At 38.4% G+C, this 17,754-nt stretch overlaps 1 protein-coding gene across 1 annotated transcript; it reads right to left on the bottom strand.

The window, feature by feature from the left end:
- Nucleotides 1-1,370: 1,370 nt before the first annotated feature.
- Nucleotides 1,371-14,746, bottom strand: LOC114479370 (nuclear RNA export factor 1-like). The gene is made up of 21 exons (XM_028473038.1): nt 14,464-14,746; nt 12,569-12,764; nt 11,218-11,374; nt 11,067-11,135; nt 10,575-10,655; nt 9,971-10,040; nt 9,494-9,582; nt 9,269-9,376; nt 9,062-9,171; nt 7,445-7,481; nt 6,064-6,132; nt 5,858-5,913; nt 5,638-5,745; nt 5,480-5,538; nt 4,888-5,003; nt 4,763-4,805; nt 4,608-4,686; nt 3,374-3,556; nt 3,233-3,293; nt 1,738-3,157; nt 1,371-1,645 (listed from the first exon to the last, which is right to left on the bottom strand). The coding sequence occupies exons 1-20, from the start codon at nt 14,477-14,479 to the stop codon at nt 3,119-3,121; spliced, it is 1,746 nt and encodes a 581-aa protein (XP_028328839.1). The 5' UTR covers nt 14,480-14,746; the 3' UTR covers nt 1,371-1,645; nt 1,738-3,118.
- Nucleotides 14,747-17,754: the final 3,008 nt, after the last annotated feature.

Here is a 17,754-nt window from a genome sequence, read left to right on the forward strand (position 1 = left end):
TACAAACCATGTTGTTGACTAGAGGTGAGTATTTGCAACGATGTTGGAATACGATACGATATTATCACGATATTCTACCCAGTTAATATCAAAATTAAAAATCAAGTTGTTGTAAATGTTCATCAGAAGATATTGATCATTCAGAGAACACAGTGAGTCAAAACTATTTGCTTCAAAACATCCTATTTATTATTTATTATTACTGATTTTGCACATTTTCACTGAAAAAAAAAAAATACAGTGTTACACTGACATCATAAAATAAAGTGCAACAAGTTTATTTTCACTGAAACTACTGTGTAGAAGTCTCAAAGTAACCATGACAACATAATGATTGTAACAACTGTAAGTGAGAACATTAATGATTAATCACCCTGAGTTACTGATAATGCACAAAATAAATAATCCTATTGAATCAGTTTAAACACTGATCTGAACAGATTATATAAAAATAAAATGTCTGTGTTTATATAAATATTACAGACTGTAATATTTATATTATTATATTATATTAAAATAAAGTACATTACGTAACCACTGAAATATTGCACAAATACACAAAAATATTAATTATCAGGAACAATAAATAAATAATTTTTTTAAATTAAAAAAAATCTATTTAAAATCAGCATCCAAAAAAAATTGCGATCCATCGTGATTTTTTTTCACACTCCTAGTCAGCATGGAATAAATAAATAAACATGGTTTTAAATGTATTGTAATGGTAGAAAAGAAACTCTGAACTGGAGTGGGAACAGAAAGAATGCACACAATTATCTCACTAACAATGTGATTTTATTATTAATAAAGTAAGCTGTGGTTTCTGTAGGGGAGACGGTGAGGGACCCCCTCCAATTGCTCTACCAGGAGAAGGTGGGGGTTGAGGATGCAGTCCTCTATCTTCTTCACCGCGGCCTCACATACCTGGATGTGGGTGGGGTGGGCGGGGGACACTCCATTGTGAGGATGCTATTCTTCCATTTTTCCAGTGCTTTTAATACAATCCATCCCAGCCTTCTCCGGTAGGTCCTCAACATTGACCTGCAGCACCTCAGGGTACTGTGCTCTACCCCCTCCTCTTCACCCTCTACACTGCTGACTTTAGTTACAACTCTGACACATGCAGAAGTTCTCTGATGACACTGCAATTGTGGCATGTGTCGGGGGGGCGGGTACTGAGGCCTGGTGGAGGACTTTATGGAGTGGAGTCAGCAGAACAAGCTCCTGCTGAACTCAACTAAAACCAAGAATTTTATTGTTTTTAACTTCTTAAATTCTGTAGATCCTGCTCTGTTTGTGTGAATGTGAGCAACAGTGTCACGGCCGGTATTCAGAGGCTCAAGTGCAGGACAACAAGACACGACAACCAATGATCCTTTGCAGTATTTAATTCAACTCACATATAAACACAAACAGAACTGGGGAATAAAGCTGGTGGTTTGGGTGATGGAGAGATGGTGACAGAAGATCAGGAAACAGGCTGACTGAGGAAGTGGAGGATGATGGCTGAGCAGAGCCGTGTGAGGAAATCCAGTCCAGAGGAGAAGCAGAGGCAGATGGTGGAGTTGATCCTGGGAGATTTGAAGCAGTGGTTACTCTGGCAGAAGATCTTGCAGTTTCCAAGCAAGTGGGTGGAGAAACAAAACTGGAGACACAGAGAATGAGGTGAGAGGCTGGCAGCAGAAAGCGGCAGAACAGCAATCGTACTGACTCTATAGTTGTTAACAGAAAACACACTGCCTGCAGCTTTAATGTGAGGACCAATGACTCCTGCTGCAGCTCACTCCCAGGTGTGTCTCATCCACTGATTAAGGATCTGCAGCAGCCAAGGTAAACGCCCACCTAAGGAGAAGGGAGGGGAAGGAAAAAAAAGGAAGAGGGGGAAAAAGTACTGCCACTACTTGGTGCTCCCTGTAGTGGCTGTGATTTATATCTCTATATATCTATCTAGTATTTATATCTCTATATATCTATCTATTTACTGTATATCTATATATCTATCTATCATCTATCTATCATCTAAAACACTCACTACCCAACAATATTCAGATCAAACGGTTCACATGAGTTCATTTAATACAAAGATGTTCTCTATCGTATCGAGACTATCTCTCCACCCAGTTACATATTCCATTTGTACAGGGGCTGATCTCACTGGGACAGTTGACGTGGATATTTCTTTAAGACACACCACTACGTGGCCCATGCACGGGCTTAAAAGCCCCAGGTGTGCATGCAATCACTGATTCATTGATTTCCACTCTGGCAGTAAGAGACGTGAGAGACAGACGTGTGAGGGAGATTAGCGCTAACCGTGTGTGGGAGTAGGAGTCGGTCTCTGGGCCCCTCTCGGGATCGCTCGTCTGCCCTTTATTCTCAGGTAGTGAAATTGGCGAAGGGGCACCGTGGCGTGGTGCGGCATCCCCTCTCCGCCTGGCGCTGGAGCGACTCGAGGTGTATTGCTGGCTGTCCGGCTTCCGCATCTGCGTGTCCTTCAGTGTGTGTGTATGTAGGCTCGCTGCTGTGTCCTCTGACGGCTGTAGCAACTGTTAGCTGCTTCGGCTATAAACAAAACACAGCGTGCGAGAGCACTTCCTGGTTTGCCTGCTACGTCAGTATGGCAAGCTGAGAGGGACCTCCCTGCAGGGGCTGCGATATGAGAATGCCTGCAGAGGACGGCCATGAGTACTGTGTGATGTGCCTGGGCAGTGATCATACATTTATGGCAAAGGATGACCCATCCTCCTGTATGAGCTGTTTTTATCGGTGAGACTGAGGGAGGCCCGATGCCATGTGTTTAGGGCACAGCCGCCCACACCTGTGCATGGACTGCAGTCGGCCAAGCGCCCTAGGACTGTGGCTCCAGCAGCACAGAGTTCAGCCGGCTATCTCTCCACCACGAGGCCGCTCAGAAACCGTTCCAATCAATGTGAATCAGTGATTGCATGCACACCTGGGGCTTTTAAGCCTGTGCATGGGCCACGTAGTGGTGTGTCTTAAAGAAATATCCACGTCAACTGTCCCAGTGGGATCAGTCCCCGTACATATGGAATATTTAACTGAGTGGAGAGATAGTCTCTCCACTCAGAGAACCAAGGATACAACGTAACCGAATGTTTTACTTCAGGAACGCCACGTCTGGGATCTTTCCCGCCGTCTGAAACAGAAACAGTTGCTACTTTAGACATCAGCACATATAAACCATGACGTAGATTGTTTAGAGTCGTGTCACCTTTAACTTAGTGAAGATAAGTGCTGCTTGGTTCAAGTCCCACTCGTTGTCCTGCAGACACCTGTAACACACAGACAGTGTTTACCAGTGAGCTGTGACATTCATCCTAGTCTGGTAGACGGATTAGGAGAGGACACCTACTTCAGGGACCATTCCAGCTTCATGCCTGACTTCAGGGAGAAGGTGCTGAGCATCTCCTGCTGTGGGGCAGTGAGGGTGGGCACTGGGTTGGAGGAAGGGGTCGGGGCAGGTGCCACAAAAGCTCTGCTGATCTGCTCCGTTGTAGCCAGTCTGATGAAGAGCTGGTCGTTGATGATGGACAAACTGTTCAAGTATGAACGAGGACCACAGGGTTCAAAGGTTAGAGACTTTCTATGGTGTTAATATTACAGTAATATAGGGCTGTGTCCCAATAGTCCCTCCTATCTCCTTTCCTATCCACTGTCCTTTAACACCTGGAAGTGTTTAAGTGGTGGCCGTGATAAAAGAGCGTTTAAATTTTCTGAGGAAAGGAGGCGTGGCCATAGGATTATTACATCACCTTGTGGAAGTGCGTCTGATTATCAAAACAAACGTGATCACCTTTTCCTAACTCCTCTCCTAACACCTTTCCTTAACTCCATGACATCTTCCACAGGATTAAGGAAAAGTGGATAGGAAAGGAGATAGGAGGGACTATTCAGACACAGCCTAAGCCTTAGTTCATCTTTAGAACTGTAACATGATTTACCAGTTTAGCCTTAAATTATAATTGCCAATTTTTATAGAATTTCCATGGCAAATACAATTAAATAGTCAATTATCTGAACTCAAATACAATTATGACAGCAACAGATTTTAAAAAATAACAATTATAATTATGCTTTAATTGTAATTAATTATCAATTAAGCAATTACAATTATAATTGACCACAACCCTGATTATATTGTTGCTACAATACAAACAGATGTTGGTTTGATGTAATTGTTAAAGTTGTGGTTATTATTATTATTAATATTAATAGAAATAAATATGGTAATAACTGGAATATTTTGGTATTATATTATTTAATATTTACTACCACACAAAGTACTAAAAAGTGGTATCGTTGAGTACCGATACTGATTTACGAGTACCGAGTATCGGTTTAAATGTGTAAGGTGCCCATCACTAGTAATCTCTACAATAACAATGGTTGTTGTGTAAAAACATTATTGTTTATCATTTTATTTTATGGACAAATAAATATACATTAGGTAAATATAGGAATACACAGAAAACACATGTGGTGAAACAGTATTTACTGTTTGTTCATTCCAGTCATACTAGTGGAGGCAAGCATTATCTGAAGCTACAGCTGATAATGAGCACTTTGATTTTACATGTGTAACTTACCCAGAATCCACTGCTGGAACTGTGATGAAAACTCTGGAGAAGGCCTTTATAGATTCTTTAGATTTATCATCTATAACAACTGAAAAAGTCCAAAAAGCGTTAGTGAGAATAGATGCAGTGGATCTTCTTATAACCATGACGACTAAGATACTGACCTTCTTTGAAGACTCCGCCCACTGTGAAGGACAGCAGTGTGTTCTGTGGAAACAAAGCAGTTTGGCTGAGAGTGAACAACACAAATGATGTAACTCAGTGTGTGGCAGATCAGACGTGAACTCACTGTGTAGGCGTTTACGTCCACGGTGAAAGAGCTGATGTCATGCTGGGTTTTTGGCAGCTCGTTGAGGAGCGCCACCACATTCAGTCGTCTGTGTTTCAGCAGACGGAAACGCATCGCTAGGGCAGGTGAAAACAAGACAAACATCAGGTGGGCTCCATCATCACTAGGGTTGGGTATCGTTACTACTCGCTACTTTTTCAACGCTTCTGGTGCAAAATCATTATTTTAAACTAACTTCAAAATCTCAAAATGACCTTTTATTGCTAGAGTCAAATTTAACACATTTAACTCAAAACAACAAACAAATAAACTATTATTAGATAAACTTCACATTCATTTATTTGTGGTGGATAGTGTCACGCACCTTCTTTCAGGCCGTGTTTTGTGCATGTGCTACGGTTAGAAATGAGGTCATTGATCAATGATCTGATCAGCAAAAACAACGTCATGTGTATCAAGTAATGTGTGGCACAGAAATCTTTGTTCTTATTGGTTACTAGCGTTTCCATGGGAACTGGTCCCATACTCGTTCCAGGTTTTGGTAGCCAACCCTAATCATTACAAGTCATACGTTCACTTCAGGAGAACTTACTGGAGTCTTTGGTCCTCTTCAGGTTTCTACTGTCTTTGAAATATTCTCTCAGACTGCTCCTGAAAAACAAAGAAATCAGCAGCACTCAGTTAAAACGTGTACGTGTGTGTGTGTGTGTGTGTCTCTCTGTGTGCGTGTGTGTGTGTGTGTGTCCTTACCCTGATGAATTCTGGATGTTGTACGGTGTTGTTAGTGAAAATAACGCCTCATCATGGTAGGCACCCAGCAGTGACTGTCTGTCTCCAGAGTCGTACACACTGTAGTACCTGTGAAACACACAAAACACACTCTGCATATCAACACCAATCACTGATGTCATTTCCTACTTATTGTTAGAAACGCTGTGAAGCAGCAGCGAGAAAAATGTTAGAAACTCACTGTTGCAAAAAGTGCTGAATGTAGACTTTAGCGTCATCAGAGCCAAAGCAGCTTCCCTGTGTGATCACATGGTCAACATTTAGCAGGAGAAATGAGACGTTCATTACAGAAAAGAAAAGGCTTGAATATAAAAATATAGTGGCTTCTATATTTGGAAAAAGTGACGTTTTGAACACAACAGACAACTCAGCATCACACTGACTAACCTTGCAAGGTGGGAGAGTGGTGGGTGTGTCCACATCAAAGCCATTGTGTGGGGGGAGGTCATTTCCATCCTGATGAGGGACAATACACAGTTTAGTACAAGTTGGAAAATATCAGTTCATTTGGTGAATATCTGGTGTTATATGAAACATGACTGACACTGGCCATAACATTATCATTAAAAACCACTGGATTAAAACACAAACTAAACTCAAGGAACCAGAACAAATCTAATCTGTGACCTCTGAACTAATCTGGTTGGTCCACGTGGATAAAAACAAACTCAATGAACCAGTCAATAAATATATAGTGACTGGTACATCGTACTCAGGCCCAAAGCTGTAGAACTCATTAATCACAGAACTTAAAACCATATCTGAGTTTAAAATGTTCACTTCTAGGGTTCAGTCTGAAAACAAACCAAAGTAAATAACACTGAGTCTGTGTGAATGTACATGTGATCGTGTGATTGAAAAAGTTTCATACAAATGTTGTATTAATGTGTTTTATTCATGTAAATTGTGTAAAAAGGCCCAACCAGGGACATGAGCTGTGAATTAGCATTAGCTAGAAGCTCTTTATGCGTCGCATCAGCTGTAAACCTTTATTGTAACTATGTTGATTGCATCGTCCCTAAAAATAAATAAATACATATTTGGGGGGAATAAAAGTACTTATTTATTTGATGATTTTACATCTTGTAAACAATTACAATAAACTGTACTTATAGCTGCTAGATATGATCTTTTTATTTATTTATTTCATTTTTTAAACAGATAAAGACATACTGTAGACCTCAGATTAATATATGTTAGATCACTCTAAATGTAAAAGGTTGAAATTGTTGTTTGAAAGTTTATTTAATTCATATCAGGATTTCTGAGTGGCTCGACTCATTTATGTTGTAGTTTGTCCCTGTGACATCACGTCACTACGTGAGGTATTCAATTTCAGCTGAATATATAGAATATATAGAACTTTCTGTGTGAATAACTTCCACCACTGTTTTTACCGCAACGTTCAGTCTGTGAAAACACCAGAATTATGTTGGGAAGTTTATTTGACAGAATTAAGTACACCTCTATCCTATTCTATGGGACTCCACATCCCACAATGCAATGTACAAAACGTGGAACAAACTTTCAAGCTGCAATTTCAACTTTTTTATTATTTTGTTGTGCAATTGATGTTTGAGTTATTGTTCTATGGAGGTTTACACCATGTCTTTTATCTGATAGATCATTATTGTTCACAGCAGCTTTAACACAACTGAGAATTGACAAAAAGACTTTAAACACTAAGGTCCTCTAGTATCAAAACTATGGTGGTAGAAATGAAGAGTGACCATAAACTGCTGATGAATGAATGAGTGAGTAGACCTACCAACTTCAGAAGCTGGGGAAACTTCTGGCACACAGCACTGGAACGTAAACAAAATAGAAAAGCATAAGAATTAGTGTGAGAATTCAAAGTTGACACAATAAGTTAATCACTGTAAAACTCAGTAAGACCTGCTGCTCCACTAACACATTCATTTTGTTCACTGCAACACTACGCTGTGCTGTGTAGAACATTGACTTGATTACAGATGACATTTAGATTTAAGCATGAAAAAGAAATGTTAATCACAGGAAAGGAAGCAATTTACAAGTTACAAGAATGTTTTTATACTAAACAATAGTGTGTCTGAAAGTACATGTAGAGGAAAGAGTATAAATGACTATGTCTTTGGTGTTTTTACACCAATCTGATCGGCTTTATGGGATCGGCCGATATTTAGCATTTTATGCAATTCATGTGATCGGCTGTAATGTCTATCGATCAATGACATCATTGTCGTAATGAAACTTTCTGTAGAAGCTCCCATTGTGTTGTTTTATCGTCTCATTTAAACTGAAGAGTTGTTTGCTTTACGTGACACGGTTTTATAGTATTTCACTCATGTGCATAAAGGTGAAAATCTATGTGTAAACCGTTACAATGTCTCTCGGTTGGAACGGAGCATCTGAGCGCTGACTTCTTTCCTTGTTTACTGGCTCTGAAAGCTGTGTGTGTGTGTGTACGCGCTTGTTTTGTTTACTCAGCATGTTAAAATGGAGAGTCCTAGAGTGGTTTCACTTTCATACCAGAGACTTCAGTCCGTTTCAGGGTGATGGTGAACACAGAAGCCTGTGTGCGCCCCACCTCCGCTGTGCACCTGTGAATACAGACTATAAGCAACAGCATGTTTTGCGATGCAACAGTCAGGATATATGTGTTAGCTCCTAATGCTAATGGAGGTGCGGTCCGCCTCCGCAGCGTCATCGTTAACTCTCTCGTAGTCGACACAGCTGCTGTTCAGGGACTAAATTAAATGGTTGAGTTCACATTTACACCAGTGCTCGGTCTGAATCACATTTTTAAAAGTGGGGTCACAAAACACGGTACCGTTTGATTTTCTGTGAATCATTCATGTGTTAGACCCTGTGATTTAACACAACCATACACAAAGCACTTTTCTCAATTTGGACATTGTTGGGTCTTCCTTCGTTTACAAGTTCTCCATCAACTGTGGGAAAATTCAGTCATTGATTAGGAACAAAAACACACAACAGCGGGTTTGACGCACGTTGGTTGCATGTTGTGGGAAACTCAGATATAAGACGTTGGATTGGCAGAAAGTGCCTTCGATAATAAATCATCAAAACTTTAAATTTGGATCAAATCTTTTTCAATCTGCAAATGTTTACACAACAAATGTATTTCACGGGCTGAACACCAATAACTGGGCGTCTGTTTTAATGAACTATGGAAACATTAGCTTCTTGGATGCAGAGCGGTCAGTCAACTATTTTTAGGAATCATAAGAAAACAAAGTTACCAGAACTACATCTGGTAAACAAACTACAATCATATATTCAAGATTTTAACAGTAAAATGACAATAACATCCTTTGTTGTCACACTAAATCTACTGAGCTCACGTGTAAACATCTGTAACAACCCAGAATAGAAAACTGACCTGACGTATGAAGATCTGTCTTTGAAAAGGTCACAGAGAGGGTTTCTGACCAACCACAGCTCCACCAGTTTCAGCCCCTTCAACTTGTCCAGCTCATGTTCAGTTTTCAGCTGAAGAACAAACAGGAAGCCGGTAGGCGTCAACACATGAACCTTCAACACTACTACATAAACATGACAATGAAAGCCTTGGAGCTGCCAGTCTTACGTCGTTGTGTGAAAGGTTCAGGGCCTTCAGATGAGGAACTTTGGTCACAAGCTCGCTGAGTTCATCCAGTCTCTGGATGCAGTTGTGACTGAGGTTCAAACTTGTCAACTGCAAAGAAAACATTGATTTCATTAGGTCTGGACTTCACTTTGATGATCTAACTTTTAAAGTATCCACAGTATATGAAGATACACAGATTGTTGCTGATTGTCGTACGACCGTTACCTGAGGAATGTTTTCTTCAATGATCTTAATGAGAGCCTCCATGTTTGTTTTCCTGTGTAAAACCACTTTAATATCCTGGGACACCAAGTCTGTTAAACAGATAAAAGTTTCAACATTCACGTCCACTTATGAAAGAATCCACAAGGACGGTGAAAAACAGGCATCATGAAACAACACAATTCTGAAGATTTAAAACATTTAAACCACATTTTAAGTAAAAATAATAATAATAAATTATGAAACCAACTGTAATCAATGAATAATAATAAAATGTCAACTGTATATAAAAGTATCACCTGGTGCTTCCAGCCTGTTAACCCAGTAACACAAGCCATTTAGATTGTGTTTTATAAAGCAGTGACTGATAAATACTTCCACTATATAAAACAACACCAATCCAAGGTGTTTCCTTTGAGATGTCAAAGGAAGTGGTCAACATTGTGAATTATCTAATGCCAAAAGATGTGGTGTGGTTACCTGGGTCTGTGTGGAAACTGGTCAGATCCCAAGCTTGCTGTGAACCATCAAAACGTTTTGACATGCATTGCTAGAAAAGAGAAAAAAACATCTTTAAAACAGTTCAAATACATTCTTTTAAATCAGGGATGCTCATAGTTAACTATTTAACCGTTAACAGACAACAACTTTGACCAATTAATGCTAACATACTACTTTCTGCAAGTCCTAAAAAACAAGATGTACTATTGTATGTACTATTTTGCATGGATATTAACATTTGGCTATGGTATTGTTATTTAAAATAACTCAAAATGTCCAGTAAATTCCTATACATCATTCCCATGAAAAGTTTCTATTTTAGAATATTCCCAATTTTAAATTCCTGTGGACAATAGGACAAAGCAAACAACATCGTAGAGAATCACACACACCACCACTGACTCATAAAACATCCTCAGCATTTTTCTGCAGATGTTGAAGGACCTCACAAGGCTTTGGTCCTTCCTGTAGAGGGAGTCAGTGTTCCTCCCCCAGTCCAGTTTATTGTCTATTACCACTCCCAGGTATTTGAACTCCTCTACAATGTCTACACTGACCTCCTGAATGATTTGTTATCACTGACCTTCAGATGTTCCAATTCTTCAACCTTCAGCTCTGAGAGGCAGAATTTGGGGGGATCACTGCGGTTGACGTGTACATCCACCTTGAGGAACATCAGTCAAGGAAAAAAAAGATCACAAACTAATGAGTGAAAACAGTAATGTAGAGCCTGTGAGAACATTTAGCAAACTATTCACTAAATGCAAAGAATACATTTATCAGTAAACATTGTTCACTGTGAGATGAACTGGACAAACACTGAGAACCAGTTGGTGGTTTTGACTGTAGTTTTCTAAGAAATCCTTGATCATTTTGAAGTATTCAGAAACCTTTGTAATTGGTTTTTTAAAAACTGAAATCCTGAAGCTCAGTTTTCAAACCATTTGCATGAAAAAAGTAATAAAAACATTTATCATAAAGGCAGGTGTATGTGAGCTCAAAGCTGATAACAGATCCTGAACACAAAGTTCTCATAGAAGTGAGTTTGTGTTTCCAGTTGTCATCACAAACGTACCTTATAGCCATCACAAACTGTGACCTTGCGAGAACACTTGTTGTTGTCATACTTGTTGCCGTGAGGAGTCTGTTGACAAGGCAAACAAATTAAGATGCTGTTAGACCAATCACAAAGCAGATTAGGTAGATGTGAGTGTGAGCTTACACACCGTGATTTTGAACCAGCCGAGTCGGCTTCTAATTCCTCCTCTGAAAGATCCTCTCCCTCTTCCTCCTCCTCCTCTGCCGCCACCTCCACCTTTGCCTTGTGGCCAGTCTCTGTCCATACAGCCGTCTCCTTTGCTAAATACTCTCCCATAAGGAATGCTGAACAAGACAAAATAATATTAATGATAATGATTTCTGTACAAAAGCAAAACACAAGTGACCACGGAATGAACGGAATCACGAAATCAACCAATGAAAATGGTTAAATGCGCAAATGGACATGAAACGCCGTCACCGTGGGGCAAAGAACTTTTTTTTTTAAACGGGGAAATGTTTCCGGGGAACGCCTATTAGGTGCACCACCCTCCCTCCTCCTGTTCAGGTTGCATTAAACTCATCTTAAATCACCACAAACACCGTCTAAAAAGCAACGCAAATCATCACTGCCTCCAAACTACAGAGCCTCCAGTGCCCGTTTAACCTGTGATCAACTTTAATCATCTTCCCCTGCTCAGTGTTCGAACTGTTGTGTCTGTCTGTGCCTCGTAGGTAAACATTCACAGTCAGCTAGCTACCTCAAGTACAACAGTTTCAGTGGGAACTTCCGGTTTACAAAATAAAAGTCCGTTGGAGCAACGTTATTAGAATGTTACATTCTAACATCTCATCAGAGCTACAGAAGATAGGATCATTTAAATTAGGTTTATTTAAACAAAGTTGATCAAAAGTTAATCAATAAACCTGATCAGATTCAGTAAACCATTGATGCCCGAGAGGAAATATAGTGACATTAAAGCTGTTCTCATACATATTTATATAACATATAAATAATTAAAAAGGAGCAGTCAGAATAATCCATGTCACTACAACTTATATCTACCCTTTAATTGTATCTTATTTTATTTTTGACACACATTTTTGTTTAATTATTATTATTTATTTTTTTTTATTAGTTTTTATTTTGTTTCCTCACAGGAGTTAAAAACTAATATTTTCTTTAAAAAATTATAAATATTTCTAAAAAAAAAACGTAATTTAAACAATGTATTTTATAGGGCCCTACTTATCCACAGATATATTTCAGAGACACACACACCTTGCATTATAAATAGATACTGTAGTAAGAAACAGGATTGTGATGATTAAATTAAATGTCTGGATTAAAACATGTGGGACCATCTGCAACTGTGAACCAACATTTAAAAACTGCGTCTTATTCACATTGACTCGAGCGCGCTATTAATTATTATTGTATTACTGCTACTTTTTCATTTACAATGTATGAATTGAATGTTGTTTCAGGAATATCATGTATTCTTATGAAGACAACATTTAATGAAAGTCAACACTTACTATCTTTGATGAGAACTGCCGTTCTGAGAGCTGTCACTCATGGCCACATCTCTATTGAGGCCAAGCCTGGACCACACTCCAGGTCCTCCACATCCACCACGGTGGTTCCCCCGCTGCTGGTGTCTGTGGAAAGACCGTCCCCTGTAGGGGCCTCGGCCTTTGCCAAAATGTTGGGGTGCAAATCTGTCATTGTCTTCTGTAAAAGAAAATAAACATCATTAACCTATAATTTCAGTGAGTTTAGTACACATGCATAGCCATAAATGCAATGTTACTAATAATGACAGAATCATTTCTTTCAGTTTTTGGCCTTGTTTTTTTTTTTCATTTTTGATTTTGGCCAATAATTTTCCGATAGCACGGTGCATCTCTATGCTTTGTCTTAGATTGTACAATGAGCAGTGAAATGTATTTTTGTACCAGCATTCAATTGTCAAAAAAATACTAAAATTATACATTTACAGTATACCTACATAATGAAATATTTTAATAAAGGAATTGAATAAGCAAATTTAATCAGTGAAATTAAATTAATCTGTGTCGTTAAATGTTGATACATGTCGGGATTTACTAACAACCAGAGATAAAGTAAATGTGTCATGTGCATAAACAGGTACTTTAATGTGAAACTTTTGACATTTGTAAGACTTCAAAATAAAATACTGTTTAACAATGACGGCAGAGAAACTACTTTTAATGTCTACCAGGTGTTGGAGAAGACCCCATTAGCAACACGCTACAATTTAGCTCAAGATGACTTTGTAAAATGTTAACGTTTACTGTTGTATAATTACATGTAATATACCTTTCCACACCTACTGTCTATAGTTTGTACTGCAAACACAGTAAAATAAATTTAGTATGATCTTTTCACTGTTCAATCCGTAAATGGTTGGTCATTTGTTCTTCTGTTTCTAAACCAAATCAAAAAATCAAATAAATAGTGCTGTTATTTTGATTTGATTTTACTGGTTTAAAACTCAAATGAAAATTCAAAGAACATGAGCAGCAGCTACGAGATGAAACATCCAAAAAATAAATCCTAAACAGTAGGGATGTCCCGTTCCGATATTGATATCGGTCCATTGTCAACCAAATAATGAATATCAGATTTTATAGGACTTCATCTAAAATCTACAATATATATGATGTTAATTCAATTGTAGAATACTGTAGATATTATAGGTGAAGGTTAAAATGTATGTAACCAATTAGTTAATAATAAATAGGTCAGTTTTTATCATCTCTACTGTTGCTGACAAACCTTTTATAACATTCCACACTACAAAATAAATCATAAAAGTTTGTATGATTTGTGCTGATGTCGTATCGGATCGGTATCGGCCAATACTCAAGGCTGCAATATCGGTATAGTATCGGAAGTGGTAAAAAGTTGCATTGGGACATCCCTACTAAACAGTCCTAGTGTGTGAGGAGACATGGTCCAGGACCTGTGGAGGGAAACCAGGTGTAGTGAACATCTGGTCTGGTTCTGTTCACTCTGACAGTGTTTTTGGGGTTTTGTTTACAGATCGGAACCAATGTCCCCACAAATATAAAACCAGTTTAAACCCCACAAACGAGAGCAACCTTTGCCCTGTGCTTTGTCTCAGAGCTCAGTGCACAAACCAAGTCATTCACCTTCATAACTAATACCGAGATATTACATAACCTAAAAGGATCCATAGATTGTAGGTACAGTGTAGTTTGGCACATGGTTTACATGTATTTAGAAAATATACCAGCGGTGTACAGAGACTCCATGACACTGTTACCACCAATTTGGACCCTATTCTTAGCTCTGCTGACCTCACTCCTCATTTTGAAGTCATCTTCCTCTAAAAGGAATAAGCAGATGTTTGATATTAACACTGAGCTCCACAGAAGTCTCTTACCGTTGTAGTTCGCCATGTTTCTGGGACCGTTTTGTCTTTCAAAGACAAAAACTCGGCTCCGTCAAACAGTCCGTGGAAGAGGGACTTCTTCTTTATCCAAGCAAAATGTATAAAACACAACAGAAAGACTAAAACACACTGTCTCAACGTATGTGAAAGAAAAATACACAAAGATGTCTGCGATACGACGATATGCAGCAGGTAAGTTAGCATGTAACGGCTGCCACTGTAAAGATGAAGGAGACGGGCTACTTCCTGTTTATACTGGTCAACTGTCAGTGCCCAATCCTTTTTACGCATGCGTGTATACTACGTCACTTCCTTCATCGCTTCCTTACGACAGATCTGCGGGAACGTGATATTTGAATGTAAACCGACCATACGACGTTTGTTAAATACTTCAATAGTACACATTTAAATATGTGACAGATTTTTTTTTGTATTTTTAATTGTTAATTTAAATAAATACGACATTTGTTAAATATATATATACATATTTTTAGGTTAAAAAAGAATGTTGTATGATATATATCAAAACATTTTATCAAAAAATTCTTAAAAAAAAAAAATTTAAAAAAAAAAATATATATATATATATATATATATATATATATATATATATATATATATATATATATATATATATAGTACACATGTAAATATGTAAATATGATTGTTTTGTGATGTTTTTAATTGTTAATGAAAAAAAAGACAAAAAGAAATAAAAACGGATTTAAACACAATACACAACATTGACAATCAAAAACCAAACATTAATTTAAAAAAATAAAAATTTACTCAAAACATAAATTTCGAATGATTTTTAAAGACCAGGGTTTCAACCTTTTAAATAGTACACAAATGGCCATAAAATAGACCGACCGGATGTAGACGCGTTTCACGGCTGAGGGGCGAGTCTCGACTGGGAAAAACACGTGTTGTTTGGAGTAGAGAGAGCGGGACTGTGGCTAAACTGTCACAAGATAATGTTAAAACTAGAGTCACACAATGTGGAGATGTTGAAATGCAGTCCTGTTGGAGTAACCAGAGAGTTAAAAAGTAAAGAGGGAGAAATAGAAATGGCAAGGTTTGTGAGAGATGGGAATTTATTGATTGATTGTAAAACGAAAGTACAGAAAGACAAAGCAATGAGAATGAAGAGCGTGTGTGGAATGAAGGTGTTGGAGGATGGATGGGACAGGACAGCATACGGAGTCCAGCATACATTTATCAAAAAAGGTGTTCACTATAAACAATGTGAATGTGAAATTGCATTGGAATGTTTTAGTGGTAGAAGAATTTTTAGATAGAAGCAATTTTGTAATTTTGAATGATGGAAGAGCTACTCGAATTGATATTAATACAAACAAGACTTCTTGCCTTGATCTCAGTTTTACGTGCCCTTCATTGGCAATGTTAGCAAAGTGGGAAGTTTGGGATGATGATACACTCGGAAGCGATCATTTTCCTGTTATGGCTACTTTTGGTAGAGCAATTATGGTAGAATCTTCAGACAGATGTCACAGATTGGATTTTTCCAGGGTGGATTGGGACAAGTTCAGAGAAGGTACTAATAAGGGGTTGGATGGGGTAGATAGTAACGGGTCTATAGATAACATGTGTAAATCTTTGACAGATATGATTATGAGAGTAGCTGCAGAGACTATTTCGAGTAGAAGGTTGCCCCGTGATCGAATAATTGTTCCATGGTGGAACAAGGAATGTGCTGAAGCAGTAAGCAATAGAAGGAAGGCTTTTAAAAAGTTAAGGATGCATCCTACTCAGGAAAATGTTATTGATTATAAGAGGTGTAGGGCTTTGGCTCGGAAAATAATTAAGGGGGCAAAAAATAAATGTTGGAGGGAGTTCTGTAGTACGATAGGACCAAGAACCCAAGTTAAAGAAATCTGGGCTCGGATTCATAGAATGGTGGGGAAAAGGAGTAATACTGCTATACCTGTGTTAAAGAATAGCAGCGCAGAAGCTGTCTGTAGCAAAGAAAAAGCTGATGTGTGTAGAAGTATTTCAAGAAGTGCATAACTCGACAGTTTTGGGGGATGAAAGTCTTAGAATGAGAAATGAAGTTCTGCGAGATAATAATTGGAAATTAACATGCAGTGAAGACACGAACAGCTCGTTTAATCTGTATTTTTCTTTTAAGGAGCTTAAAGATGCAGTAGAGGCTGGGGCCAATACTTCACCAGGACAAGATGAGATAAGTTATAAGATTTTGCAGCATCTGGATGAGCCAGTGCTGGAAGAGATCCATTCCTTGTTTAACTACATTTGGGAAGCTGGATCGATGCCAAGGGTGTGGAAACATGCTGTAGTAATTCCAATCTTGAAGCCGGGAAAGGATCCCTCTTCTCCGTCGTCGTATAGACCTATTGCATTGACTTCAGTGCTGTGTAAGGTGATGGAGAGGATGGTCACTAATAGACTTGTGTATTTTTTAGAAAGAACTGGTTATTTTGTGAATTATCAAAACGGATTTAGGTTTGGAAGAAATACCATGGCCTCGGTTGCAGTATTGGATCAGGATATCCGAAGGGCAGTGGTTAATAAGGAGGCCGTGGTGGCAGTTTTCCTTGATATAGAAAAGGCTTATGACAGTATGTGGCGGGAGGGTTTGCTGTTTAAAATTTTCGATGCTGGCATTAGGGGAAGAATGTTTGTATGGATTAAAGAGTTCCTTAATGGTAGAACAATACAGGTAAGAGTAGAAAATCAACTTTCAAAAATCGTTAGTATTTTGAATGGTACGCCTCAAGGATCTGTAATTAGCCCTGTTTTATTTAATATAATGATAAATGGCATTTTTCAGGGTGTTAATCCAGGTTTTGGAAAATCCCTGTTTGCAGACGATGGCGCTATTTGGCATAGGGGTAAAAATACAGAACACTTAATCAAGCAAACTCAGGTAGCCCTGGATCAAGTAGTACACTGGGCAAAAATGTGGGGTTTTAGGATTTCAGCATCTAAAAGTAAGTACATGATCTTTGGCCTGAAAAAGAAAATTCCACAAATGACTTTGTATTTATATGGAAACCAGTTAGAAAAGGTAAAAGTGTTTAAATTTCTCGGAATGTGGATGGATGAGAGGCTAACATGGAATACGCATATTGAAAAGACTGTTGGTAAGTGTGAAAAAGTTGTAAATGTACTTCGTAATTTGGCTGGCAGTGACTGGGGAGCAGATAGGTCAACTCTGATTATGATTTATAGAGCAATGATAAGATCTGCATTAGATTATGGTTGTTCTGTATTTGGAGCTGCGGCAAAAACTGTGTT

The sequence above is a fragment of the Gouania willdenowi genome, chromosome 17 (genome assembly GCF_900634775.1).
Source record: "Gouania willdenowi chromosome 17, fGouWil2.1, whole genome shotgun sequence".
Classification (NCBI taxonomy): Eukaryota; Metazoa; Chordata; class Actinopteri; order Blenniiformes; family Gobiesocidae; genus Gouania; species Gouania willdenowi.